The sequence below is a fragment of the Equus caballus genome, chromosome 3, assembly GCF_041296265.1.
Source record: "Equus caballus isolate H_3958 breed thoroughbred chromosome 3, TB-T2T, whole genome shotgun sequence".
Taxonomy (NCBI): Eukaryota; Metazoa; Chordata; class Mammalia; order Perissodactyla; family Equidae; genus Equus; species Equus caballus.
Genome location: NC_091686.1, coordinates 119,886,777 through 119,914,622, shown reverse-complemented (window position 1 = coordinate 119,914,622; position 27,846 = coordinate 119,886,777). Strand labels below are relative to the sequence as shown.

At 54.7% G+C, this 27,846-nt stretch overlaps 1 protein-coding gene across 6 annotated transcripts in view; it reads left to right on the top strand.

Moving 5' to 3' along the window:
- C3H4orf50 (chromosome 3 C4orf50 homolog) overlaps positions 1–27,846 on the top strand; it is a 122,565-nt gene that overhangs the window by 46,907 nt on the left and 47,812 nt on the right. For 3 of the 6 annotated variants that reach the window (XM_070262732.1, XM_070262727.1, XM_070262728.1), the window contains 3 exons: positions 4,307–4,355; positions 6,375–6,496; positions 10,706–13,753. In XM_070262732.1, coding sequence (XP_070118833.1) covers positions 4,307–4,355; positions 6,375–6,496; positions 10,706–10,945 — 411 coding nt within the window. In that variant the 3' untranslated portion in view covers positions 10,946–13,753. Of the gene's footprint in view, positions 1–4,306; positions 4,356–6,374; positions 6,497–10,705; positions 13,754–27,846 lie in introns of those variants that run through there. The other 3 variants (XM_070262730.1, XM_070262731.1, XM_070262729.1) reach the window with 2 other exon arrangements.

The following is a 27,846-nucleotide window of genomic DNA, read 5'->3' as shown; positions in this document are numbered from 1 at the left end:
TGTGGACTAGACTGAGCAGCAGAGCCCCAGGCGGCCGTGTCCATCGCAGCCCCTTTGTTTCAACAGCCCAGTGACTCGGCCATGAAGACCTGAGGCCCGGGCCTTGGGGAAAAGCCCTGGGGGGGCACCGAGACCCTCATGGCGCTGGTGGCAGCTGCGCCCGCTGGCAGCTGGCAGGAAGTGGGTTGTACGGGCGCTGACTGTCCTTTCAGAGGACGCAGATGGAACTCCTGAGGGAGGCTCTGGGCCCTGGCGTGGAGCCCAGGAGGGCTGCTCGCCGGCTGGGGAGGATACTCACGGGCCTAGATGGGCTGTGCCAGAGCAGAGAGGGACGGGTCCTGGGGGCACCGAGGCCGGCAGAGAGGCTGGCATTCCTGCGAGGTGAGGCCTCCCAGAAACATCTCTGGAGACCCCAGGTGGCTCATGTTCTCTGGCCCCTGCTGTTGGGAGGGGCTCCCGCTAGCCAAGGACATCTGAGGGAGGGTGGACAGGCTGTGGGCTGGGGTCGGGGGTCGGCTGCCATTCGTTTATTTACTGGAAGGGGTGATGGTGGCCAGACTCACAGAGCCCTTCCCTGGCCAGCACTTTCCACGAGTTAACTCACTTCATCCTCCCAACAGCCCACTTTATCAAGGAGGAGACTGAGGATCCGAGTGGTCAGAGCTGGTCGAGGTCACGCCTGGGGGCGGCAGGCTGGGGTTTGGAGTCGGGTCCATCTGAGCTCCTGTCCTATGAGGAGCAGGGTGCTTGCTTGCACCCACAGCTGGTCACTCAGGGTCAGTAACCACCTCCCACTGATTTCTTCTTCTTCTCGCCCTGGGTGGGGGGATGGGTGATGGGAATGGAGCCCCTGTCAGCTGGGTTCCTGTGCCCCTTCCTCAAGGTTGTGTCTGAGTGTCTTAGTCCGTTCAGGCTGCTGGAACAAGCATGCCACAGACTGGGGCCCTAAACAACAAACATTCGTTTCTCCCAGTTCTGGAGGCCGGAGGTCTGAGATCAGGGTGCCCACGTGGTTGCGTTCTGGTGAGGGCCCTCTTCCTGGTGTGTAGATGGCTACCTTCTCGCTGTGTCCTCACATGGCCGAGAGGGAAGCAAGCTCTTGTGTCTCTTCTTATAAAGGCACTGATCCCATCAGGGGGCTCCGTCCTCATGACCTAGTCACCTCGCAAGGCCTCACCATAGCATGGGGGCTAGGATCTCAGCATGTGAATTTCGGAAGGACACAGATCTTCGGAGCTTAGCACTGGGCAGGACAGGATGGACACGTAGGGGCTGCCCAGTCCTCAGGGCTGCCGTCTACCTTGCTGGCGTCCACTGACCTGTCGCCCTTCCCTCGGCGTCTCTGGCCCCCAGCGTCCCACAGTGTCCTTGCATCCGCCCAGGTGTCCTTCCTCCAGCTCTGCCCGTCCTCTCCAGCTCAGGCATCTGTTCTAGGGGTGGGGGGAATGCCACGAGGCCCGCTTGGCCCGCTCCCCCACTGTGCTCAGCTGGAAACACGGGGCTCTTGCCCCCTCCTTGCTTTAGCTGGAGGTGGGAGCAGGGAGAGGGCGGGTTGTTTCGGTTCTTAGGCTCCTAAACCCTCTCTGGGGGTTCTCCATCCACTCCATCCGCCAAACATGCCTTGAGTAGGCAGGGCTCAGGGCCCCGTCCGCTGCCTCCCCTACCCCAGCCCCAGGGGGCCTATTTTTTCTGGACCGAGGCTGCTGACAGTCACAAGCTGAGAAAGAGACGCCTTCCTTTGTTACTCCTATTTGGCTATCTCGTCCCCTCCTCAGAGGCAGAAGCTGGGGTGCCAACGGGGAGGAGGAGGGGGTGCCAGGGCCCACCTGGAGACGGCACTGGTTACCGTGGCAGCACGCCCTCCTGCCCGTAACTGGACGACCTCCCCCAGGTCCAGCCTGGGGTCTGCTCAGCAAAGGGAAGGTCCCATCAGAGATCTTGATGGGTGGCCCTGCCTGAGACCCTGGGACATGAGGGTCACTGTCCGTTCTCCAGGCTCGGAGTTGCACCCGGCAGACAAAGACACCCCAGGTCTGGAAGAATCGCCAGCCTGGGCCTGGTGCTCGGCCTTCACCTCCCTAGGCCCCCGCCCTCCTAGGCCCGGAGTGGGGGGTGGCGCGCTTCCTCCTGTAGGGCTCTGCGAGGTTTGAACCAGACCCCGTGTCAAACACCCGGCACAGCACCGTCACGTGCAGGTGCTCAAAGAGGATTTGGGGGCCCTTTAAGCAAAACCAAACTTTTGTTCCCCAGGGGCTTGGGGTACCAGCAGCGAAGTTGTCTGCACCCCAGCCTCGGGAAGATTCGGGAGAGCCAGAAGGAAGCCCCCATTTCACCTCCTGTCGCTCTGCTCCTTCCTGTTCCCTCCACCTCCTGGAACATGCTGCCTCCTGCGGGTGTCAGTGAACCCGGCCTATAGATGGCCCTTCAGAGATGGAATCTCATCTTAAAAAGCAGCAGCGAGGCTCAGAGCCCTGAACTCCCCTAATTCATTAAATTACGACCCCAAGCCCGGGCCCCCAAGGAGCCAGGCAATTATTTTCTCTTTAGCTCCTGCCTTTCGTGAAGTTTAGAGTATTCCCCCAAAAGTTTACGTGGGGAGAGAGGCGGGGGAGCAGAGTGTGCTGGGCGAGGCTTTTTCTGTCTGCCGCTCCGTGGGCAGCATCTAGTGGACATTCGTTCTTGTCTTCTCCTGACACAACCCCGCAGGGAGTGTGTGAGTGTCTCCGCTCGGCAGACGGAGAGGCGAGGCTCAGAGAGCTCAGCGGGCTTGGCCGAGACCTGGGAACCAGCAAGCGGCAGAGCCAGGCTTCCCCCTGAGAAATCCCGGCTCTGAGCCTCCCCGGGGGTAAATGAGGTCCAGCGTCACACATTAAATGCGGGGTCCCCCCGGGAGCCAGTTTAGTGCATATGAGGCTGCCTGTGGATACAGAGGTCAGTGACGCCCCATCCTTACGATGAAGGAGTCTGCAGCTAATGAGACGAACTCTAAACCCAGGTGCAAGGAAAAGTATTGCTCTGAGGCACCGGGGTGAGCAGAGAGGAGGGGGTGGGTGGGAAGGAGACTTCCTGGAGGAGGAAGGGGCCAAACTAGGCCTTGAAGGATAAAGAAAAGTGTTTTAATAGCTGGAAGGATGGAGTGAAGGCCCTCGGGGTTGGGAGACCAGCATGTGCAAAGGCACGGGGGTGTGAGTGGTCCTGGTACTTGAAGACACAGTATTCTGGGGATCTATGCAGAGTACTCTAAGAGAGCAGGCCTGCGCCTCGTACGGAAGGCTCCCCGTTGTGGTGGTGTGCTTGCATGAGTGTCAGAAGAGGGTTGAGCCATAATCCATGCCTTTGTGTGTTAGTCAGTGGAGCCATCAACCCCTTCTAGAGGGACAGTCACAGAGCCCAGCTGTCACAGTGCAGCGTGGAGTGGCTATGTGAGCAGGAGGTGGCTGAACTCTGCCAGGTGGAGTCAGGGAAGACTTCCCAGAGGAGGGGCAGTTGAATTAGGTCTTGACGTGTACATAGAAGTTCACCGGAGAGAGAAACAGAGAGCAGGGGTCTTCCAGGCAGGGGGGTGGCCGGTGCAAATCCGTGGAGGACGCCCTGGAGAGGGGAAGGGGGAGATCACAGCAACGCTGCACTCAGGGCCCCTTCCCCAGCAGAAGTGACTGAGAGGAAGCAAGATCCGGGCTGCTGGCTGGAGTCAACTCTAACCGTCCTTGAAGCCCCAGCAGTTGCACTTGTTCAACTGATCGGGGGCCACCGGGCCGCCCCGCTCAGTTGCGCTGGCCGCATCCCCTCTTACAAGCCGGGTGAGACTGTAGGACCCAGGAGGACGGCTCGTCTGCCCGGTGGTGCAGGGGACTCAGGTTCCAGCCCGACCTGAATTCCTGGGTGACTAAGTCAGGGCCCAGGTGCAGCTCCGTGACCAGCTCTGGCACGGCGTGGGCGGGACCTCATGGAGAGAATTTCTCCTGGGCCTTCGCCGTCCAGCTGCCCTCCCTTCCCCCCTTTTAACAGAAGTTGCTAAAACACATTGATCACAGTCCCCCGTTTGGACGCATAATTTGAGTAAAGGAAACGGAAATGTGTCCTTGCACCTTAATCCCTAAGAGCGAATCCTGACTCCCCTGAGGCTCGTGGGCAGAGGGCGGTCCTGTCCGCGTTTTCCCGCTCGTGGGGAGGAGAGGGTGTGACCCTGGAGTGCACTTTCTGCAGGGAGCGGGGTGGGCCTGCTTCCTTCCTGAGCTAGTCGTCTGCGTAAGGCTTTCTCCCCCTGTGTCGTGCAGAATAACTGCTGACATGTCCTTTCTTCCAGACAGGCCACCACCTGGATGCCGAGTCTGAGAAGACAGCAGCTGTAAGAGGTCAGTGTGAGTTTCGTTCAGGAAGAGCCTGTGAGCTCGCACACGGGCCAAGCCGGCAGGATGACCTGACCGGGGTGCAGACAATCGGGAACTGGGACCCCGCGTTCTCCCCCTCCCCCCCACTGGGTGCTGCCTCCTCACTTCACAGCTTAGGGAGGACGCATTGGAAAATGCTGCATGACAGAAATGGCCAAATTCCTCAGCCCTGTGGTTTCACGCCTGGAGATTTGTCCTAAGTAAACCATTCTATGTGTGGAAAAGCTCTGTGGCCAGGTATTCGTGTCAGGGCACTGATAATAGGGAAAAATTCAGGGGAAAATCTCCAGTGTTGATAGTTAACCCATATACTCAATGAAATATTATATACTTACTTAAAGTGAGGCTGATAAGCACCATATGCTAGCATGGAAATTATGATATTCTACTAAATTTAAAAAATAGGAAATGGATGACCACAATGATGTAACTGTACATGCACGTCTGTGTCTGACTGGTAACTTAGGCTAGAGAGATACTAAAATACTAACAGTGGTTCCTTAGAAAGACAGTAACATGGGTGATATTTTTTTCCTCTTTTTGTTCCGTTATATACATATTTATATATATTTTTTTGCTGAGGAGGATTGGCCCTGAGCTAACATCTGTGCCAATCTTCCTCCAATTTATATGTGGGACGCCACCACAGCATGGCTGATGAGTGCTGTAGGTCCGCGCCCAGAATCTGAACCCACGAACCCAGAACACCAAAGCACAGTGCACCAGACTTAACCACTATGCCAAGGGGCCAGTCCCTGCTCTGTTATTATATTATTAGAAAGAAAATTAAGATGCTACCTGGCCAGACGGAATTCCCCTGTTCAAGTGCAATATACTATCAGCACAGGGATGGGGTGAGGTTCCTAAGGATTTGTTTAAGGTTGTGTTCATTTCAGGTGCTCAGTAAAAACAAAGAGAAAGTATGGGTGGTGTTACCTTCAGGTGACTGAGCTGTTCTTGTTTTTTTTTCTTTTTGGTGAGGAAGATTGGCCCTGAGCTAACGTCTGTTGCCAATCTTCCTCTTTATTTTTTCCTCCTCAAAGCCCCTGTACATAGTTGTATATCCTAGTTGTAAGTCATTCTAGTTCTTCTATGTGGGATGCTGCCTCAGCATGGCTTGATGAGCAGTGTGTAGGTCCATGCCCAGGGTCCAAACTGATGAACCCTGGGCCACTGAAGTGGAGTGTGCAAACTTAACCACTCGGCCACTGGGCCAGCCCCGTGAGCTGCTCTTGAGATCTGCTCATCTAGCAACTCTTATTACTAGATTCTGTTCTTACCAGCTGTGTGATCTTGGATGAGTTAAGTAACCTCTCTGAGCCCAAAACTCTTTAAAAGGAGAGTAACATTGCCTTTCTCAGGAGTGTCTAGTGCCTGGCACATATAGGGCGTCAATAGACAAGAGAGATGTGTCCTCAGTCTCTCGCTGGTCAGGATGGGCCTTCCCCCTGTAACTTTATCTTCCACCCCTGCAGCCCGTGTTGGCCTCTGTTTTCACACTTGGAGGGGCACATATTCTAGCTGGTCCCACTTTGGTCTCTAATTTGTGCAGGTCTCCTCCCTTCTCTGGGCTCAGCTCGCTCCCTTTAAAAGAAGGAAACACACTAGACTGATTGAGTTACTTATTCATTCGACATTTCTGGAAGGCTGCCGGGTGCCAGACCCCGGCTGGCTTGTAGGGCTTACGGGATGAGTCAGCTTGCACGGGGGTGGCCCCTGTGCGATGGATCTGGCAGCCGGGGAGGGAAAAGTGAGGCGGGCAGGCAGTCTTCTAAGACACCCAGACCATGACACTTCCGTCAGAGGCCATGGAGGAGGCACGCGGAGAGTCCACGGCATCCGAGTGGACCCCTGTCTTGGGCTGTGGGGATCTGGGAGTGACCTGGGCAAGAGGATGTAGAAGGTTATTACAAGGCTCAGAGACTTGTAGATTTTCAGAATAGATTTCTCCGCTGAGGCTTGACTGGGAATCTTCTCTTCCAGCTCAGAAATGTGTCCTGGATCCCGAAATTGACAGCGTCCTCCAAAGACCATTGTGTTCAGAGTCCTGGCCAATTCCCACGGCTGAGGGGCCAACACAGGCAGCTGGACCGAATTCTTTGAAGGTGAGAGGATGTCAGTCACCTAATTTCTTAAATAAACTTTTTAAATGAAAGTATAATACACATACAGAAAAGGGTACAACTCCTATGTTTATGACTCAACGAATTATCACGGTGACACACACCCACCACCAGTAAATGAACATCACCAACACCAGAAGGCACCCCGGCTTCCCCCAACCCCGGTTTCTTTCTATTGTCTGTGTTTGAATTTGTGGTTTGGGTCTATCCATGTGGTCCGTGTCTGGTTATTTTTCATTGAGGGCTAGACATTGTGTGGAAACCTGAAGACGTAATGGGAGCTTCTGCTTGACCGTGTCTCCGTGCAGAGTGGACGTCCTTCAGCTTCTGGCAGGCAGCTAGCCTGGGGCAGACCGTTCCTCACCGTGGAACTGACTGGGAGATGAGTTCAGGACTTACAAAGTCTGCTTTATCTCGGTCACTCTTACTCCTAGGGCGTCGCCTTCCAGGGTCCAGACCCAAAGCCCCTTGTACCCACAGAGGCCCTCCCCCTTGGTCTCGGTCAGCCTCGTGAGGCTGTCCAAGCTCGGCTCAGCTTTCCACGTCTCAGCTGCCACCGACATGCACAGGCTCTGCCATCGCCTTGAGGGGAAACGTGCCCTCAGAGGCTGTGTCCCCTCCTCCTGGCTTCTCTCCACTTTTCAGTTTTAGTCCCACAAATCCTCACCGTCTCGGCAGCTCTCAGATGGCTTAAAAAGATGTTTTGTCACATGTTGTCCAGCTTTTCTAGTTGTGCCCACTGGAAGTTTGGTCCGAAATGTCCTAATCGGTCGGAGCCAGAGCCGCACTCTGTTTTCCCAGAGAAAACTTACTTGGCTTCTGAGATTTGGAGTCTGACGGACCTGAATTCAAGTCGCAGCCCTAATTCAGTTGATGTCGGGCAAGTCGTTAGTGCGTCTGTGCCTGACTCTGCATCTCAGAATGGGGCTGGTCCTGCCTCCTGGGTGAAATCAGGGCAGCGGGGCTGAGGGTGTGCCTGGGCCGTAAGAGGTGCTCAAGAGAAACCCAGCCGTGACTCAGGAGGAGACTGAGCTTATTCTTGGCACTTTATCTCAACCTATTATTATTTTTCTTTCACCTTTTATCCCGGTGGTTTCTCTCCTGTCTCCATGCTTCCATTCATTGTTTTTTTAATCTAAAAAGTGGAGACAGTATTTACCTCTCAGGGTTGCTGGGACAATTCAGTGGCATTGTGCACGTGAAGGACTTAACCTTACTGCCTGGCACAGGGAGGCGTTCGATAAATGACAGCTACTGTTACTGACCTTCGTAAAGTTTTTTTCTGATTGATGACTTTCATTTTAAATGACTTGTCTACAGTCTTATTGCCTAGTAATAAGAACTTCTTTCCGGCTGTGATCTTTTTCTGGGAATGTCACCCCCAACGTTGGATCTTTGCCCTACCTTAGCATCAGCAGGTAGAAGGCGTTCTAGACGAGGGGAACGAGACCCGGGAAGACAGAGGGGCTAGTGCTCCTGAAGTAGGGGGGGACTGCAGCAATTAACCGCGGCTGCACCCTCTGTGACGCAGGAGCTCATGATGATGTGGGTTAGGGCAACAGTGAGAAAGAAAACGCCCTCTCCCGTTCTTGACGGCTTACTGTGTGCCAGGCTTTTACCAGCTTTTCTAGTACTCACGCCTAGCCCCCGGCATGGAGCTCAGCATCAGCCCCACTTCACCTGTGAGAAGAGCAGAGGTCCAGAGGAGCCCCATGGATGCAGTTTAGCTGACTCCAGCTCTCACGGCTTGTAAGGGGTGGAGCGGGGCTTCCAACCCGGGCAGCCTGGCCCTGGAGCTGGCGCCCTGGGCATTACGCGGCCAGATCGTGCTGGGCCCTCATTGAGGGGGTGAGGGCGGGCCCTCCTGCCTCCCTGGATGTTCCAATCTGGAGCAAGAAAAAAACCCTTGCATGTCTGCTCTAGGCGAGACTGGCCAGAAACCCAGGGCAAGGCTTTGAGGCAATAGTTAGGGCCCGCCCTGAACGCACGGTGAACCAGAGCGCCTTCTAATACTCTTATGCTTCCAAGTTTCTCAATTGTTCTTCACCCTCCTTCAGTTACCACCACAGACGTCAAACGCCACTGGACGAAAGCTCTCCCTTTATTGAACACAATTTCAGGTCTAGAGCAGACTTTGTTTCTTTGTGGCGTGATGGCAGAATGTCAGTTTAGACATTTTTGTTCCCACATTTTACACGGCCCACAGAGGCCTTCAGAAAGGCCTTGTTGGATGAAGAATGAGAGGGGGGGCTGTTGGGCTGTTTCTCTAGAAGGTCGTGTGGGCACCTGGTCCTCGTCTGCACGGTGCATTTTCACTGGCCGCCGTGGTTCCGTGGTAACGGGCGCCGGGGAGCCGCGCCCTCTGCCCAGCGGAGCACCAGGTTGTGAGCCGCATGCCTGGGCTGGCTCTGGGTAAGAGCTTCCTCTGGTGAAAACGAGCTTGTTAAATAAAGGCACTGCGGGATTGGTGACCTAGAAGCGAAATGAGGTCATTTTTGAAGGACGGTAACTAAATTTGTCACGTTACAATTATAGTATTTTACAGTTGAGCTTAGAGAAGACAAAACAGGGGAGGGGAGCCTAAAAATACACAAAAATATCCTGAAAAAGCTGAAAAGGCCCTTAGCAATCGCAGAAGTGTTCAACCTCCATCACGTGAGCCTGAGCATAGCACCCTTCCCCTGGAGACCCGTCACCTGTCCCCGTGTCCACCTGCAGACCGTAGTGCTGAGCAGTGCAGGCTTGGGAGCCATGCGGCCTGGGTTTGAATCCTGTTTCTGCCTCCAATTAGCTGTGTGGCTTGGGCAAGTCACTTAACCTCTCTGGGCCTCTGTTTCTTCATCTGTGTCATCGGATAATAACATGACGTACCTCTTTGGGTTAAAGACTGAATGAATCAGTGTGTGTAAATTGCTTAGAACAATGCCTGGCCCGTCGTCAGAGCTCAGTGTCCACTGTCACAGGCTGAACCACATGACACTGCCGATATTGTGCTCCCTTCCCTGCAAAGCCAGTGGTTGCATCTGGCTGAAGGTGAAGCACAGACTCCTTAAGTTGGTGTGGCATTCTGTTCATGCAAGACTCTATGCAGTGACGTGTGCAGAGAGCCTGGCTCCTCAGTGTGCAGCTGGTGCTCCCCTCCCGGGGGCTGCACCGGCACCTGTGTGGGCCCCTCTTCTGGCCTGATCTCTGCAGCGCAATTGCACGTCTGTCTGCCCGCCTCTCCCACTGGATGGGGAGCAGCCGGGGGCAGGCGCTGGTCCAGCGTGGCTCACAGGGAGGTGCTCCCTGGTCATCCGCTCCTCTCCTCCACTGCCAGCCTCTTTCTCAGCCATCTTCCACCAGTGAGGCCAAGGGCACTGCACCTGAGGACTGCCCGCCGTCACTGCCTCCTGGGACCACTGGAGGAGTGTGGTCCGTTCCGCTTTTCTGACTGGTGAGGCACAGACACTCTGGTCACACCCTTCCAGGGGACCGAGCACAGGCGTCCGTGGGACTCCTGTCACTGAGCGTGATCTTCAGGGAAGCGGCTTGATAAACTCTGTTGGTGAAGGGCTGACACACGTATAAGAGCCGCTGGTGGAGATGCAGGCAGAGCGGGGCTTTGAATGCAGCTGGGCTCGGGTTTGAAGACTGCGCCAGCCATTTCAGAGCCTCATAGATTTAGGCAAGCTGTTTAAGGTCGTTGAAACAGGTGAATGTTTCCTTATCTGTAATGTGGGCCTGATAATGGCCTGTTGGGAGCATGGAGTGAAAGCGAGTGAGACAGCACGTCTGAGAGCCCTGAGCAGTGCTGGGCGTGAGGTGGGCATCCAGTAAACACTGATTTCCTTTCAATGGGAAGGTCTCCATCTCTTGTCACTGGGAACAAGGACATTCACAGAGGGCATCCACTCTGTGGGGATGCCCATCAGCGGCTGTCAGGTACCTGCTGGATGACACGGGCCAAGGGCCTCCCCCAACCCAGTCTCCAGTTCCTCATCCCTAACCCGGGGATGCTGGCGTGTGCCTCACTGGGCTGCCAGGGGAGGCAGTGAGCCAGGGCATGGGGGGGCGTTGGGTGCCCCGCACAGAAGGTGCTCAGTAAATGTCGGCTTTCGTTGTTGTCTCTCCCCTGGACAGAGTGTGGGATCGGAGGGGCTATATAGACATGCAGAAGCAGAGACCATTTCATTATGCTCTTGCCCCCAGCTCCCCCTGCCCTCCGGGCCCACGCCAGATGCTGGACCGCGCCCCATCTCTGTGCGACCCGGACTCCCTGCACAAGGTCTGCAAGAAAAAGATGGAATGTCCTGTCCCGCCCTCCCGGCTGACGGCCGCCCACCGTGCTCTGAGCTCCTGAGCCCCGCGAGGATCCTGGCTTTCCACAAAGAGCTTAGAGAAAGCATTTGCAGCAATTCCCAGGTCCATAAATCACCCCTGGAGTTATAAATTTAATAGGATCACTCCCTCTCCGGGGCCTTTCGTAGACTCCATAAATATTTGAAGCAGAACCTTCAGAGAGCGCTTTAAGAAATTGGTAGCAATCAAAGCCCTCATTCAGTGGCAAGTGGTTTTGCCTTTGGCTCAGGGCTTCCTGCGCGTTGTCAGAGCTCCGAGACGTCCCAGGCGCCCCGGGTGAGTTCTGAGGGGCTGGGCCTGGTGAGTGTCGAGGCAGCAGAGGGAATGTTTGCTGTCCCAAAATCTACTGAACGACCAGGCCAGCGCGTCTCCAGGGGCATGGTTTTGCCCTCCCAGGGCAGCACTGGCAATGCTTGGAGACATTTTCTGTTGTCACAACTGGGAAGCCGCTCCTGGCATCTAGTGGGCAGAGGCCAGGGATGCTGTTGAAGATCCTACAGTGCACGAGATGGCCCCCGCCACAAAGAATGACCCAGCCCACACGGCAGCAGCCCGGGGTTTGGAGGCCCTGGGCCCGTCTCACAGCTCCCAATGTCGTCAGCCACGGAGGACCGTTTTGTTATTTTCCTGCTCCCAGAGCCCCTCCCCATGTTTTAAGAGATTTTTGCCTACCAAATGAAACGCTTGATTGAAGTAATTATATGTTTTACATTTTAAAACATTAAAACCAATCCGAGCTTTCTAATAAGTCCATTCATTCAACAAACATTTGTGACATCCAATATACGCCAGGCAATAAGATGTGAAGGCGAAAGAGGTGGGTCGACGTTGGTTCCTGCCCCGGGAGCTCGCAGGGCAACAGGAGAGAGACAGGTAAACAATAACCGCGTGCCGTGTACGTGAGACCAAGGGAAGGGCGGGTTCTGCCTGGCTTCCAGGAATGCAAGGCATTCAGGAAGGAAGGGCTGAGCAGGGCCCCCAGGCCCAAGGAGATGTTCAACACATGAGTGAGGTGGGGAAGGGTGTTAAAGTCAGAGGGAACAGCATGTGCAAAGGCTCTGAGGCATGAAACTGAACTTCGGGTGTGCCACTGGAGGAGGAGTGTGCCAAGCAGCCCCTTCTAAGCCAGCCGCAGGGTCCCTGCCTCATCCCCCTCCAGTGCCCTTCCTTCCCCTGAGGGCAGGACTGTGCCCTGACCAGTGGGAGGGGACCTGGGGTGAAAGAAGAATGTGTCCGTCCTGAGGGCAGGCTGCCCAGAAGGAGAGTCTTGGGGGCTTGGGCCACCCGTGCCCAGACCTTTGTGCAGGCTCACCAGTTAGAGACACCATCTCTCCCCTTGGGAGGGTCTGGCGAGGGGCTGGGGTGAAAGGTCACAGTCTCCTTCCCAATGCTGCTCCCTCCTGGAAGGGTTGTCATGTAAGGATAAGAAGGGGCCAGGACAGGAGCCAAGGGCTCCTGGGGTGATAGGCAGAGCATGTAGGTTGTATTTTAATGTGTTTTAATGCGTATGTTGAAATGAAAAGTGCAGAGAGTCCTTGCAGACCCTTCACCCAGCTTCCCCTACTGTTCACACCTTCTATCACTAACCATAGTCCAGTGGTAGAAATGAGTGGATTTATTCTGAGGAAAACTGCGGGGCCATTGACTCATAAGAACAGCCGTGTGATGGAGCCAGTGGCAGCACGCTGAGCTGCTCCCATCTTCCTGAGCCCCTGGGGCTGTGTGACCATCCACATCACCGTGTCCATCCACGTATCTTTGGAACACTTTGCCAATGGACCCATCCAGTCATTTGTTCAATAAGCATCTAGCATTAAGGGCCGGGTGAGTGCTGGGTCCTCGGATCGGTGTGGGAAACGGGAATAAAGAAGATGCTGTCCGTCTCCATCATCCAGGACCTTCCGGAAACCCTGTGGCCCCGTCATCACTGCTCAAGGACCCCCCAGATTGGAAACCACTGCTGTCATCGCTTTTGCAATTTCGACCACCATAGCCACCCCCGAAATTGCCAATTGTGCGGCATCCTGCAGAGCTGGCCAGTACCACTGGTTTGTGATCTCCTCCTCTGGCCCTTCTCTTCCTTTATCTGGGGACAATGCCATTAGCTTTGAGCATCGGGAATACGCTGAAGAGAGGACGGGAGCCGGGTGATGTTGGGGTGAAGAGCCAGCGGGGCCTCAGCGCTGAGCCGCTGGGTGCAGCCGGGGCCATTTCTGGTCTCGGGACACTCCCGCCAGGCTAGAACGCTGGGCGTCTTGTCACTTAAGCACTCCCTCCTGCGTCTGCTCACATTCTGGTCCTTGGCGCAGAGGCGGCCTGGGAAAATCCATGCAAGGCAGCCAAGGCAATCTCTGCAGCGTAACCCGACGCTTCCACAATAAATCAGTTTCGAAAGCCAGAAACCACTTACTCGCCCAAGCTGTGAACCCCGCCTGGGGCGGCACAGCGGTCGCCTCAGCTGGTTGTTGCTTTGTGCATTGATTCCCCAGGGGCGCTTCTGCGACGGTGCATGGCAGACTCTGGCGTTTTCCTTGCCTTGACTGTAGACCCCAGCTCTCGGAAGAGGCCACTGGGTTCCCCTGCCACCCCCCGCCGTGGGCCTGGTACAGCCGAGGCCCAGCCTGGTCTGATGCTCCCAAGTGGAGGACAGGACGTGCTCGGGTGACCAAGAGGGCGCAGGTGAGAACTCGGCACACAGACGCTGGGTGCAGCCGCCCCACGTGCCAGGAATGCCACCGAGCGACCCCAGGCCCCTGGAGACCAGCCAGATGGGCCAGCCCAGCGGCCTGCAGCGGAAACCAATCTGTCAGAGGGCTGTCAGTGAGCAACGATGGTGGCCTTCCCTGGGGGCGCCTGGCCAGGCGCTGAGGAGCGAGCGGGAGCCCTGAGCCCAGCAAGGTAAATGCACCCCCACGACCGTGCAAAGGCCCCCTGGGCTTTCTGGCAGATCATGTGAGAGCGTTGGCCTGGCCCGTGGCCAGGCGGTAGGCGTGCTCAGTGCGGTTTCTCTCCCTGCTGCCTGGTTCACGGTCCTGCCCTTCTGGGATGTTCCTCGTGTGGCAGAGTGCCTGCTCAGCAGATACTTCTCCTAGTCCTGCCGGGGCAGGGGTGGGGCTGCAGGCTGGGTCACAGGGGTCTCCCTCCAGGTCCCCATCCTCCAGGCTCCTAGAGAGGCAGATAGACCAAGAGCACATGGTGTGAGCAGGGGTTGGCAGGGAGAGCACAGGGTCCAGGGGCACAGAGTGGACGCTGACCAGCGAGGGGTCCGGGAGGGCTTCCTGGAGGAAGTTCCAACTGAGGTGGGCCCTGGAGACCAGCAGGGGTCAGCCAGGCAGGGGCAACCACATGGACAAAGGCCTGGGGTGCAGTCACGGGTAGGAAATGGGGGTGCAAGTCCATGACTTTCTGTAATCCCTGAGCAGAAGGCGCTCTCTTTCCGTGATCCCGCTGTGACTTCCTCGTGTGGTTTTAGTGTCGGTCAAACATTCATTCTTCCGAATCCAGGAGCACAGAGTCCTTCCCACTCTGTTCCCGGTTCCCTTCCCAGAGGCAAAGGCCCAGCTTCTTACGAATCCTCCCAGGGACGTCCTGTGTCCTCTGTGGTCACGCACAGGCACACACGGGCACCCACGCTCTGCCCCCGCTCCGCTTCTCATCTAGTTTATCTTGCTGATCATTCCGCCTCAGAGCGTAGCTTCTCCTTCATCTTTTGGACAGTGGCGTTGTGTTCCGTTGTGTGGATTTTCCAGTCCCTTTTCAACGGACATTTGTGTTGCTTCTGGGCTTTTGCTGTTGAAACTGGTATTGCCCTGGAGATGCTCGTACACACAGCTCTTCACACGCGTGTGCACACATCTGACGGTGGGTTCCTGGAAGGAGAAGTGCTGGGTCAAAGCAGAGGACCTGGCCACCCCCACTCCCCGCCCCATTTCCAGGTTGTACAGTTTTTGCTCCCACTTGCAATGCTTGGGGGTCCCTGTTGCCCACAGTCCCCCCAACACCTACCCTCTGATGTGTTGACTCAATTCAGCTCTTACTTTTTGAGCCCCTACGGTGGGACCGGTGTGGTTTTAAGCAGTGAAATAGCTGGACGGGGGCCCTGCCCTCACCGGGGGGTGTCTGAGTGGGGGGCCAGAGTTAAATACAGGCATTTGCTTCCTGACCCAACGAGGGACAGTCACGGTCTGGGTAGGGCTGAGCACACACACGCTGCGTGGCACTGGGTTCCGGCCCTTCCCTCACGTCGGTCCTAATCTGTGCCTCGGTTTCCTAGTCTGCAGAGTGGGGATACCGACCTCCTAGCGTGGCTGTGAGGAGTAAGCGGGTTAGTACTCGCGCAGCGCCCCGGAGAGGCCCTGGGACGGGCTACCGCTGCGGATCTCCGTGCAGGTGCTTTCCGAAAAGCAGAATGAAAAAGAGTCCCTTAAGGCGAGGGTGACAAGGAGCCGTAGCAGCAGTGCGGGCGGCCTGGGGCCGCGGACGGGGACCCCGCTCAGGCGGACGCCACTCATGAGGAGGGTGGGGTGACAGACTAAGGTAAAGCGATGGCACTGCGCGCAGGCTCCGAAGGCCGTCTTTCCAGGGGCTGTAAGGAACCTGGTGAGAGCTTTTCTCTGTACCTGAAGCTCCCTGGTCCTCTCATTGCCTCCTTCTGAAAAGCTGTCCATGCCTTTGAGGGTTTCTTCTTCCACGTGGAGGCGCGCTGGGCTGGGGGTCTTCCATTTCCTAAAGTCCCTGTGTGTTTATCTGGAAGAAAGCTCGTTTCTGCTGTGCGAGCCAGTCCTTTTGACTTCGTTTGCTCCTTTTTTAAGTGAACGAATCTGATACAGGCGGCATCCGTCTTCCCCGGCCAGGACACAGTGCCCCCTGCCCCCCGGCATTGGGCACGCGCGTGGCTTTACTGTACTGTGTCTCTGAGCTTCCTCGCCCAGCAACCTGCAAGGGCTGGGGCTTTGTCCCTGTTTTGCACCTGAGGAAGCTGAGGCTCACGGATGCCCAGACTGTGGAGCCGGGAGTCAGGCCCCAGTCTGTCTGGCTCTGCCTGTGAAATCAATTTTCTTTCTGTTGGAGCTCAAATCCCAGTGCCTGGCACACAGGGTCTCACGCCTGTACCCCTTTAATCCATCCCCCCAAGCATGCTATGTAGGTCCCTCTCTACTTCCAAGAAGGAGTGAAAGAGACTTAAAATAAAATACACAGACACAATAAAAAGATCTGTATTGCAGAAGAGTGAAAACGTAAGGTCAAGTAGTGGTTGAAGAGGGAAAAGGTGAGAATAATTATACTGGACACTGAGGCTATGGGCAGCTGTGACAATCGAATGGAAAAATGAGGTCTGAGCTTCCTGGTAGCCAAATAAAAGGGGAATAATGTGGGTTTCAGGGCACTGACTTTTCAATAAAAAGAAACACATCTGAAGAACTTTCTTTCCAGCTCTGAGGGAAATCGTGATCAGGGGACAAGTGGTGACTCATGTCCCTGACAGCACACCTCCACAACCTCGGGAAGGGGAAGGAACATCTGTCCGAAGCTGGCCTCTGCCTGTCCCTGTGCAGGGGTCCATGCCTGGCTTCATGGAGCCCCTCGGGGCCCCTTGGGCTGAGCAGCATCACTCGCCCTTTCCAGATGAGAACAGGGAGAGGCCTCAGCTCCAGCAGAAGCTTCCTCGGCTCGTGGGGGCCACGCTCTTGGAACCAGCGCGTGTCTGCCACACTCCAGAGCCCTCCCATCTGCCACGCTGCACAGCTTAGGGAGGCCCCATCTCCCAGTTTACTGCCTGGTGCTCACTGCCCTCCACTCCTCCTCCCAACTCCCTCCACCCGCATCCCTCCCAACACCCGCACATCAGTTCTCCCCTCGCTGTGAGTTTCAGCCAAGCGCTCCCTGGGGCCCCCGAGCCCTCCAGGGCCCAGCTCCAGGACGAGCAGCTCTGTCTGCTGGCGGCTGAGAGCCTTTTGGCGGCAGGAAGCAGGTGCGGGCTGGAGGAGGGACAGTGGGGGGAGCTGGGTGCTCACTGCCTCCAGCGGCCGCTGCTGCTTCTTGCATCCCCATCCCCAGGACTGGGGCGCCCTGGTGTTTGCCTCACGCTGGCCCAGACCCCAGAATCAACATCCTCTACCACACACACATGAGGGGAAGGCTGCAGACAGAAGCCGATGGGGTGAGTCCCAGAGGCCTCAAGTAGACAGCTCCCTGTCGTTACTGCTGGTTTATTCGTTGGACACACCAACTGCTGCGGGCCTACTGTGTGCTGGTGCTGTTGTCCTGGTGTGAGGTGGGCAGAGTAGGATCAGAGCATGCCTGCTGGGGGATGAGAGCGGTGGAACTCACTGTCAGGCAGCAGGAGCCAAACAGGCACCCTCCCCACTCTTCCAGGGTCTGCTGTGTCTGGTTGTTCAGGTTGTGTACTGGACAAAGCATCTGGCCCAGGGACAAAGCTGGGTGAAATCCAGCCCTGCTCTCTTTTCCAAAAGGCTGTGCCTCCTACCTGGAGGAAGTGGCACCTTTTAGTTCACACAGAAGCCAGCAGGCTGTGATGACCTGGAGCATATCTTTTTGCGATTCTGCACAAAGACTCCGTGTAGCCCCAGTGCCTGGTTTTTGCTGTCTCAGACCCAGAGCTGTCACGTCAGCAGGCTGAGGCTGGCGAGTCTGGGGGAGGCAGGGTGCCCCCAAGAGCTCCCCAGGGCAGCCCTCCAGCTTGCCCATGCACCTTGGGGTCTACCTCAGAGCCCCACGCTCTCCCAGGACCTGGCCAGGAGCAGTCCCGCGTGGGCTGGTGCTCCTTGCTCCCTGGTGTGATGAGGATACTGCTGCCCACAAGGCCACAGTTCCTTCCTTTTACCCCCAAATAGTCTGAGCCCTGCATCGTGGGGGCTTACTGCTACTCCTCCCCAGCCCCAGCCCGAGGGAGAGAAGGAGCTCTGGACAAGGAAGTCGCAGGGCTGCTGCTTAACGGCTGTGTGTCCCTCCGTGAGTCACTTAACTTCTCTGTGTTAATCGGCTGTGGCTTCAGCTGATTAACAGCAATCGGCTGTTGCACAATGAAGCAACCCACACTCAGCGACCTCAGAATCTATTTGCACACTCTCAGGTCTGCAGGTGGACTAGGGTTCCGCTGAGCAGGCCCGGCTCCACCATCACCACATCCTCCTTGGAATTCATTCTCCGGCCACCTGGACCTGGTCCTCTGCGGTGAACAGAGCTTACGATGGCTTTTAACCCCAAGTGGCTTTTTCCTTCAGCATTTGATCTTTTAGGAAGTTTGGAATATTTTCCCCAACGTTTCCTTGGGGGAGGGAAGTGGCATGGGAGGGATGGGTGTCCCGATGTCCAGCTCTGGGACCTCCCACGGGCAGCCAGGGTGGGGAGGCGGTGGCCCGGCTGAGCAGCAGGGTCAGGGACCCCAGGCCCGGCCGCTTCCTGCACGGATTTCCGCCTGCCCTCCCGTGCTTGGTCCCGCTCTGCCTCCCGCCGTCAGAGGCTCCGGGCGCTCCGCCAGCCTTTCCAGGAACCCGAGGTGTGATGGCGCTGGCTTCCTGCAGCTTTCCGCTGGAGTACAGGAGAGCAAAGGCTGAGCTGAACTCCTGTTCTCTCTCTTTCCCCCTCCTCCTCCTTCTCCCCTCTCCTCTGTGTGTGTGTGTGTGTGTGCGCGCGCATCTCCACATCAGCACACCCCGTCAGCTCTGCCTTCGCAATGTATCCAGGATCCGACCACGTCCTACCACCCCCAACACTGGTTTTTTCTCGGCTGCATCCCCAGTACCTAGAACAGCGCCTGGTACCTGCTAGGGGCTCCATAAGTGTTTGTTGAATGAATGCATGAATTACTTGCTCAGTTTCCTTTCAGCGGTGCTTCCCAGCACATATTGTATGTCTCTGGTCTCTAGTGCAGACTCTGTCGGATGAGAAAATATTGCCGTCCTTCTCATCTTTGCTTTGGGCGTGGAGGGATAGAAGGAAACGATTCAGAGGCGAGCGGAGCAGGGGCTGGATTCTAACCCAGCGCCCCTCCCCTCCCCCGCTCCTCCTACCCAATACGTTGCCATCAGCTGCTGTGGGAGGAAAGGGCCCACGGACTGCAGGGGGCCTGGAGGAGAAGGAGGGAGGGTCAGAGAGTGAAGACGTTACTGGAAGGGATGGAGATGGTGTTGGGGGTGGGGAGGGCAGCAGGGCAGGGGGACGTCGGACTCGCTCTTCATCTGTGAAGCTGTTCCAGTGGTGGGGCTGTATTCATGACACACCGTCTGTCTCAGTTCACTTGATACCGACGCTTTATCTGAGCCGTGATCATTAGGACCGTAAATTTCACCTTCTAGATAAAGTGACATCTTTTCTCAGCGTCGTATTTGTATTTCTTGTATCGTGAAGGTCATTCTCCGAGTGTTGGTTTGCGGGGTAACGGACCGCGACTTGGAACTAGACAGACTGGAAAACCAGAGCAGCCGCATGTGCCTTAACGACGGGGACGCCTTCTGAGAAATGTGTCGTTAGGCGATTTCATCGTTGTGCAAACATCACAGAGTGGGCTTACACACACCTAGATGGTACAGCCCACTACACACCTAGGCTGTGTGGTACTAATCTTATGGGACCACCGTCGTATATGCAATCTGTTGACTGAAATGCTGTTATTTGGCACCTGACTACTAGATCTGTCACTAACTAGCCATGGTATCTAAGGTGACATAACCTATCTGAGCCTCAGTTTGTCACACCATGGTTTCCCTTACTTCATATCCATAACCCTCCCCTCTCCGCTGGAATGGTCATTGCCCCAGTGCAGGTGGCTTTACTGTATAGTTTCACTGTTTTGACTATTTCATACTATGTGGTGAATGACTTATAGTTTCTAGGGACATTTGTATTTTGTGAAGAAGATGCTCACTAGCACAGAGAAAACTTCAGTTGGCAGTTTTGGAGGCAGTGAGATAAAATGAGGTGATGCTTTGGTGTGCCCTCGCTTTATAGTTGAGGGTACCAAGGCTCACAGATGGGGAGAGCGGCTCCCTTAGTCACACAGGAAGTCAGGGGTGGAGCTGGCCTGCGACTCCTGATTCCCACGCTGTGTGGTACTCTTTCCGTGGTTTGCGATGCAGGGGAAGGTTTTCCATGGGGTACGGGCGTGTGTCATGTAAGTGCAATTTGTATACATGCAGTAAACACAACGTGGAGAGGACGCACGACAACCCCTCCCCCAGTAATTGCCCCTCAGCACGTGCAGCCTTGCTTGTCATCAGCCACAGCAATGAGCCTTAGTCCACACAGCCGAGTCGCTCCTGTGGGAATAATGAGAAAAGGGTGAGCTGGGGTTTTCAGGAAGAGGGAGCCCCAGAGCATGGCAGCAGGAATGGGGAAAGGAAAGAATGACATCATTCATTGCATGGAAGCTTCCAGAGGCCAGAGAACAGCGCTCCTTCCTGCTCCTGCGGGGAGGGAGGGTCTGGAGGAGTGTAAGGAAGGCCGATGGCTTAGTTTGGCGGGAAGTTATCAGGGACAGAGCCTGGGCTGTAAGCCCTGACTACGGGGAGGATGGTTAGAAAAAACCAGGGTCGTTGACATAATGGTGACTCAAGCTTTTTTAGTCTTAAGCTTCCAAGTCCCCCTGTGACCCTGTGACTAGGATGGACCTAACGTGCAGGGGAGGGCATTTCCATTAAAAATGGATTTGGCTGCGCATAATGAAATCCAAAATAGTGATGACTTAAATTAAACAGAAGCTTCTCTGTCTGCGTCAGGGACGGGCATCTGGGGTCTCACGGGGGTTCCAGGGACATCAGGCTTCTTCTGTGTCCTCCAACATCTCAACTCAAGACTCCCATTCTCAAAGTCCCCACATGATACAAAATGGCTGCTGGAGTGTCAGCCATCAAGTGCAAGTTCCAGGAAGCGGAAAATAGGATTTTGTTGGTGGTGGGTGGTGGGAGAAGTGACTCTCTTTAAGGAATCCTTTAAGGCACCTTCCACTGATATTTTCCCAAGTGCAGAACTTGGTCATACATTCACACTTAGCTGCAAGGGAAACCAGGAACATAGTCTTTTAGTTGGACATGTGGAACTCCAAACCAAATTAGTGTCCTGTTACTAAAAAGCAAGTGGGAAGTGACCATGGGATTGACATCTGTGGTCTCTGCTTCAGTAGCACCAACTCTTGGGTTATAAATCAGGAAGGCATCAAGCATTTGGATTCAGGGACAGACATGCCCAGCATGGCCTCCCCGTTCATGTTGTTGGCAACACAACAGAGCAAAGTCGTGGGCAGCTTGATGACAATGTAAGGCAGAAAGAACCTGAAAGCTTCTGTGGAACAAGGGCGTAGCCTCCACCCATCCACCCGACGTGCCGGCGGTGTTTTCTATACATCGTCTGCTTTCCTTGCCATTCTCTTCATTACTCGTAGAAATCTGTGTATGGGTTTTCATAGGTTTACTCACAACCTCTTTTCTCCCAACCTTTTTTCCCTTAAAAGGCCTCAAAGTCTTCCACTGCCCTCCTTCTCACCTGGGTCATTTTTAGGAGCCTGGCCCTTCTGGGAGACAAGGGCCTTCTGCACCTGCCCGCATCACAGGCGCAGCCCGCACTCACTGAAACCCCAGGGGCTTTTGCCGAGTCGTTCAGCTGGGTAATTCCATTTCTTGCCGATTCAACCTCCTCCCTTTGTTTCTGAGCTGCTTTAAATAATCACGTTCCCACACTCACTGTTGTAACTTAGGGGCGAGGGCTTTGCCCACGTCGCAGCCTCAGGGACCCAGCACTCTGGAGGGACTCTCTCGTTCTAGTCCAAAGACAGCCAGTTTCCTCAACAAGTTACAAATAGAACTACCAGATGATCCAGAAACCCCACTTCTGGGCATTTATCCAGAAGAATTCAAATCAGGACCTCAAAGAGATATCTTCTCTCCCATGTTCACTATGCACAGTAGCCAAGGCGTGGAAGCGACCCCGGTGTCCATCTCTGGATGAATGGGCAAGGAAAATGGGACTGGTCCACACGATGAAATATTATTCAGCCTTAAGAAGGAAGGACATTCTGACACAGGCTACAACATGGTTGAATCTTGAGGACGTTGTGTGGAGTGAAATAAGCCAGTCGCAAAAAGACAAATACTGTATGATTCTACTTATATGAGGCCCCTGGAGTCATCAGACTCATAGAGACAGGAAGTGCAATGGTGGCTTCCAGGGGCGGGATGGGGGAATTGCTGTTCACTGGGTACAGAGTTTCAGTTTTGCAAGATGAAAAAGTTCTAGAGATCTATTGCACAATAATATGTCTAGCTAACACTACAGAACTGTGCACTGAAAAATGGTAAGTTTTGAGGCTGGCCCGGTGGTGCAGTGGTTAAGTGCGCACATTCCACTTTGGCGGCCCCGGGGTTCGCCGGTTCGGATCCCGGGTGCAGACATGGCACCGCTTGAGCAGCCATGCTATGGTAGGGGCCCCACATATAAAGTAGAGAAAGATGGGCACGGATGTTAGCTCAGAGCCAGTCTTCCTCAGCAAAAAGAGGAGGATTGGTGGCAGTAATAAACTCAGGGCTAATCTTCCTCAAAAAGAAAGGTAAGTTTTGTGTTATGTGTTTTTTACCATCACACACACACACCAAGACAGTCATTCAGCCAGAAGTTGTGGGTTCAGGAAGATAAAGTGCAAGAAAAGCATGTGTTGCTTTTAAGATGGAGAGAAGAAAAGGGGACTCATGCTAAATTAGCATCTCTTCTGTGCTGGCCCTGGGGCCGTGCTTCCTCTCACTCATGCACACTTGGACCCAGAGGGATGGTTGTTCCTTCCTTAATTTTATAGATGACTGAGGCATTCACTCATTTGGGCAATCCTTATTGATCATCTCGTACGTGCCAGATGTCATCCTGCTGTAGGAGATGCAGCTCTGAAGAAGCCAGAGGGGCGAGGAAGGCTACACCCAGATTCACATATGGTGCGATTTCGAGTCGTGATGAATCCTGTGGAGGAAGAGAAGGGCTGTAGACAGGAGGCCATCACCCAAGGCTTCTCGGAGCAGGTGAAAAACTACTTGATGCAGGAGAGAGGTGAAGTAGCTTGCCCAAGAAAGCCAGCTAGGAAAAGGCAGAACTGAGATTAAACCTCATCTCGGAAAACACTTTATTATGGAAAAATTCCACAATTGCAAAAGCAGACAGAATAATAAAAGGAACTCTCGTGTGGCAGTCACTCAGCGTCAACAGCTTCGTATCGATTCAAGAACAACCTTGTTTCATCTGTACGCCACCCACCTCCCCCCACACATACTATTTTGAAGTAAAATGAGACAAGTTATCACTTAATTCATAAATACTTTAAAAAGCCACCATACCATTATCACACCTCAAATGGTTCCCTAATTTCATCAAATACCCAGTGTTCGAGTTTCTAATTATCTTATAAGTTTATAGTTAAATCTTTTCTTGGCAGTTTGTTGGAATCAGGATCTAAATAAAGTCTTCACGCTGTGATTGACTGGTCAGTCTTTTTTGTGATAAAATATACATAATGTAAAATTTACCATTTTAAGCATTAAGCACGTTCACGTTGCTGTGCAACCACGATCACCGTCCATCTCTAGAAGTTTTTCATCTTCCCAAACAGAGACTTCATTCCCATTAAACAGGAACTTCTCCTTCCCTGCCCCCACCAGCCCGTGGTACCCCCATTCTGCTCTCTGTCTGTGAATTTGACAACTCCTAAGTACCTCATATTAAGTGGAATCGTGCAATGCTTGTGCTTTTGTGACTGGCTTATTTCTCTTAGCATGATGTCCTCAAGGTTCATCCGTGTTGTAGCCTGTGTAGAACGTCCTTCGTTTTTAAGGCTGAATCGTATCCCACTGTACGTACAGTCACGTGTCGTTTAACGATGGGGATACCTTCTGAGAAATGCCTCGTTAGGTGATTTTGTCATTGTGGGAACATCACAGAGCACACTTACACAAACGTGGGTGGTACAGCCTGCTGCACACTAGGCTGTGTGGCACTGATCTTACGGGAACACCATCATCTACGCGACCTGTTGTTGACTTAAGCATCAGCATGCGGCGCAGGACCGCAGAGACCACGTTTTGTTCATCCGTTCCTCCGTTGACGGACACTTGCCGTGTGTCTGTTAACTCTCATCTGTAGGTTCCCCTCCTACTCTTTGCTTTCTTGGCATATTCTGTTGAAGGTAGCAGGATGCTTGTCCCACAATTTCCCATGCAGACACTTGCTGGTTGTGTCCCGTGCTGGTGTTTTCCATGTTGCTCTGTCCTCTGTGCGTCCTTGAATTGGCCCTTGGACCTAGAGGTTTGATATGACCCGGGCTCAGTTGGCCTTTTTTCTAGACTCTTTTAAAGTGGTGTTATGTTCTTCCATCCGGGGGCACGTGTCTGGCTGTCTCTCCTTTGGTGATGTTGGCATCTGCTAATGCTCATATTCCTGAATTCATTAGCGGTTACAAACGGGAGATATCCCATCATTCCGTCTTCATTTATTAGCTGGAATACTCCTTCCAAGAGACCTTCCCCTCGCCGACTATCCAGTTATTCCGTTTATTTAGTTTTTGTCACCTCCAAAGCTGACATGCTGCATGAGTGCTCACTCACTCCTTCACTCACTCATTTATTCTCACTCACTCACTTGCTTGCTCACTCATTCATTCACTCACTCCTTCACTCACTCACTCATTCACTCATTCATTCACTCATTCCCTTGTTCATTTACCCATTCATTTACTCACTCACTCATTCATTCACTCACTCATTTATTCATTCATTCACTCACGCCCTCCCTGATGTTTGCTGACCGCATGCTCTGGGTGCTTGCTGGGGTTACAAAGATGAAGCATTGCCCCTGAGTGATCATAGACTGGAAGGGGAGAGAGACAAAGTGACTGGAGTCACAGGGGTATGAACAGGTCCCGTGACACACAGAGGCGGGGATCCTGGAGGAGGTGCTTTGATGGGGACATCAGGCTTCACCTCATCTCATGCGGTGGTAGCTGGTGGTGAAGGTCAGTGGCTGTCACGAGTCCCTGCTGGCCAGGCTGAGAGCTCACACTCTTAGACTTTCTAGGTCGAGTGTTTTAAAGCTGGAAGCGGTAAAGCAGTCCTGAGTTTGTCCGGCCCCAGAGGGACAGATGCAGCGGGTGTGCCTGGGGTGGTTCCCCTCCCTGTACACAGGGGAGTGTTAAGTTAGAGCCTGGATGTGGGGCTTCAACTGGAGCAACCAGGACCTCAGAGGACACATGAGGGAAGGTCCAGCAGTTGTCAGATGTGGGAGGTCCCAGGGCTGCAGTGCGGGCAAGGCCTGGCCTCAGACAGACCAGCTGCCCCGCCTCTCACAGTCACCAGGACGCTCCTGAGCCTCTCAGGCCTCTGTTTTCCCATCTGTCACTTGGGCACAAAGTGCCTGGCTGTCACTGCTGGCAGCTTGCGTTCCGCCGAGAGCTGCTTCAACAGGTGGCTTGGTTCACTTGGTTACTTCTGGATGCCTCATTCTTTTGCTCCAAGCTGCCCCACACATCACAATTACTTAGGCCTTATCCTGCAGGAGCTTCCTATTCCATCCGTGTATCCCACCTGGCTGCATTCCCCCACTCCAGGGAGCGAGAGGCGATGGTCATGGAGTGCTTCTCCACCTACCTGCACCCCCGGAGGGGCTGGACCACGAAACCCTCCCGCTGGTAGAACTGGGTCAATAGGAAAAGGAAGGTCAAGTCTCGGAGGTGGTACAGCTTGACTTCTTCATCTTACAAAGCGGTCCCGGCAGGAAAGAGGCGACATCCCCAAGGGGAGGATTGAAGAGGGTGTACTTGCTGTTGGGGGCAGGGAGAAGGAACAGAGAATGATAAGAGCCATTACCCCCCGAGGGCTCAGAGCCAGGGGAGGGCGCTGCCACCCCTGCGGCCCGTGAGAGTGGGCTGTGGTCGAGGAGCCGGGCCTCTGCTGGACCTTCTGATGGGGCCGAGAATAACTTCTGAAACCTCCTCCCTCCCTCTCTCCAGAGCCTCCTCGTGCCTCTCATTGGCTGAACCAAACTGGAAGCCAGAGACCAAGGGAGGCATCATCCTTAGGGGTCAGCCTCCTGGGGTGATCCTTAGGGGTCAGCCTCCTGGGGTCATCTTTAGGGGTTGGCTTCCTGGGGCCCAGAAAATAGGTGGGGCTGAGGGCCGGGAAGGCAGAATGACCAGCAGGGTATATGAACACATACAGGAGATTCCGCTGGCCAGGGCCAGCCGGAGCCCAGCACAGGGCCCAGCCCATAGTACATCCTCAAGAAAAATTCAAGTCTCCATCAAATGGTTAATAGAAGCTGCTGAGCTGGAGAGAGAGGCTCTGCAAGGAGTCAGGAGGCCCAGGCAGGTCCCAGCCGTGCCTTCCTGGGTGGGCAGCTCTGCTGTGCTCTGAGGCTGTTTTTGCTCATTGGGACACATTCTGAGAGTCCCTGAATGTACAGATGCTCAGCGCCCCCAGTCATGAAGCACTTCTGTGACTCCAGTGTCGGGTTCTCCCTCCCCTGGGGCTCAAGCCAGGCTAATTGAATGCTGGGGAAGGTGACATGGAGAAAAATGAAGTGATTCCCGAGGTTCGGCCTTAGCCGGGACCCGGGGATCAGCAGCCCGCTGGGCCCCTGGGGACTCTGTGTGCCAAGCTGAATCGCGAATAGCCCCTGAAGGAAGATTGATTAAGATGTCACGCGGTTGCCAGGCTGTCTAATGAGAACGCTGCTTGCCAAGGGAAACCTCCGCTCTCTGCTCCGGCCCCCCTAATGCTGTGGCGGCTGGGGCTCTGAGGACCCAGGAGGACCCTCTGCTTCACTGGAAATGCATTACAATTCTCAGCCCAGAGCACCTCCCCATGCAAATCGAGTGATGGGGCCCTCATCTGTTTTCAAGGTTTATTTTCTAGATCCGAGGACAGGCTGTGGGGCCAGAGGTGCCCCACACCTCTGTGAATTCCGGCCACACCACTTACCAGCTATGGGGCCTTCGGCAGGTGTCTCGGGGGCCCATGCCTCAGTTTCCCTCACTGTAAAAGAGGTTTTGTAATGAGTAAGTGAATTAGGGCGGGGTGCCTGGCCTATGTTCAGTGCTTGGAAAGCATTGGTCCTCTCCCTTCTTATCTCTTGGTCCCCGGAAGTCTCCCCAGACCCCTCCACCCCAAGCCACTGGGCTCCCAGCTTCCATTTTCTGCTGCACCCATGAGCCCGGTCCCTGACACCTTGTTCTCCGCTTCCTTGTCATCCGCCTGCCTCCCTACCGAGCTCTGTGCTCCTCTTGGGCGTGCACCCATTTCGCTCGTTTCTTTATCTTTCACCCCAGCACAGCCTGGGAAGGCAGAGTACTTCCTGCACTGGGAGCTTCCAGAAGGTTCTCCAGGGTGCTCACCTGGATGTGGCTTTCACTCCCCTGTCAGAGTGGGAGGATGTCCCGAGCTGCTCTGGATCATGGTCTCTATCTGGGTGTTTACTCCCACCTTCACTCCTTCTGTGTGTCCAGTCACCCATTCATCCCACAATCGTCCACCTGGCATCTCTGAGGTGCCAGGGAGCAGAGAAGAGGAAGAAAACTCCTGGTGGGCACACAGAGAGCAGAGACGGCCATATAAACAGGCCACCCCCTTGCAGTGGGCTGTGGGGGCACAAGGGGGCCTCTGACCCCACGGTGGGCTGGGGGAGGAGCTCCCCAGGGAAAGCCCAGGAGAACCCAGCCTTGGAGAGCTGAAGGGATCTTGACGGTGAAGGCTGTGCACTGTGACCAGCTCGGGGACAGTGGTCCCTCATCTGGTCACTGGAGGGTGAGTCTTGTGACGTCCTGTCCAGGACTGTGTCCCATCGGCTAGGACATAGTGTGTCAGAGATGTTTGGCAGGAAAGATATGGGAGTTAAGGGTTGCTTGTAGAGGCTTCCAGAAGAGAGAGCTGTTCTGTGTTTTTCTCAGGGCTGCTGGGTGGGGGGTGACCCCTGTGTGACCATGCCCTCCTGAGAGTCCAGTTCATGTC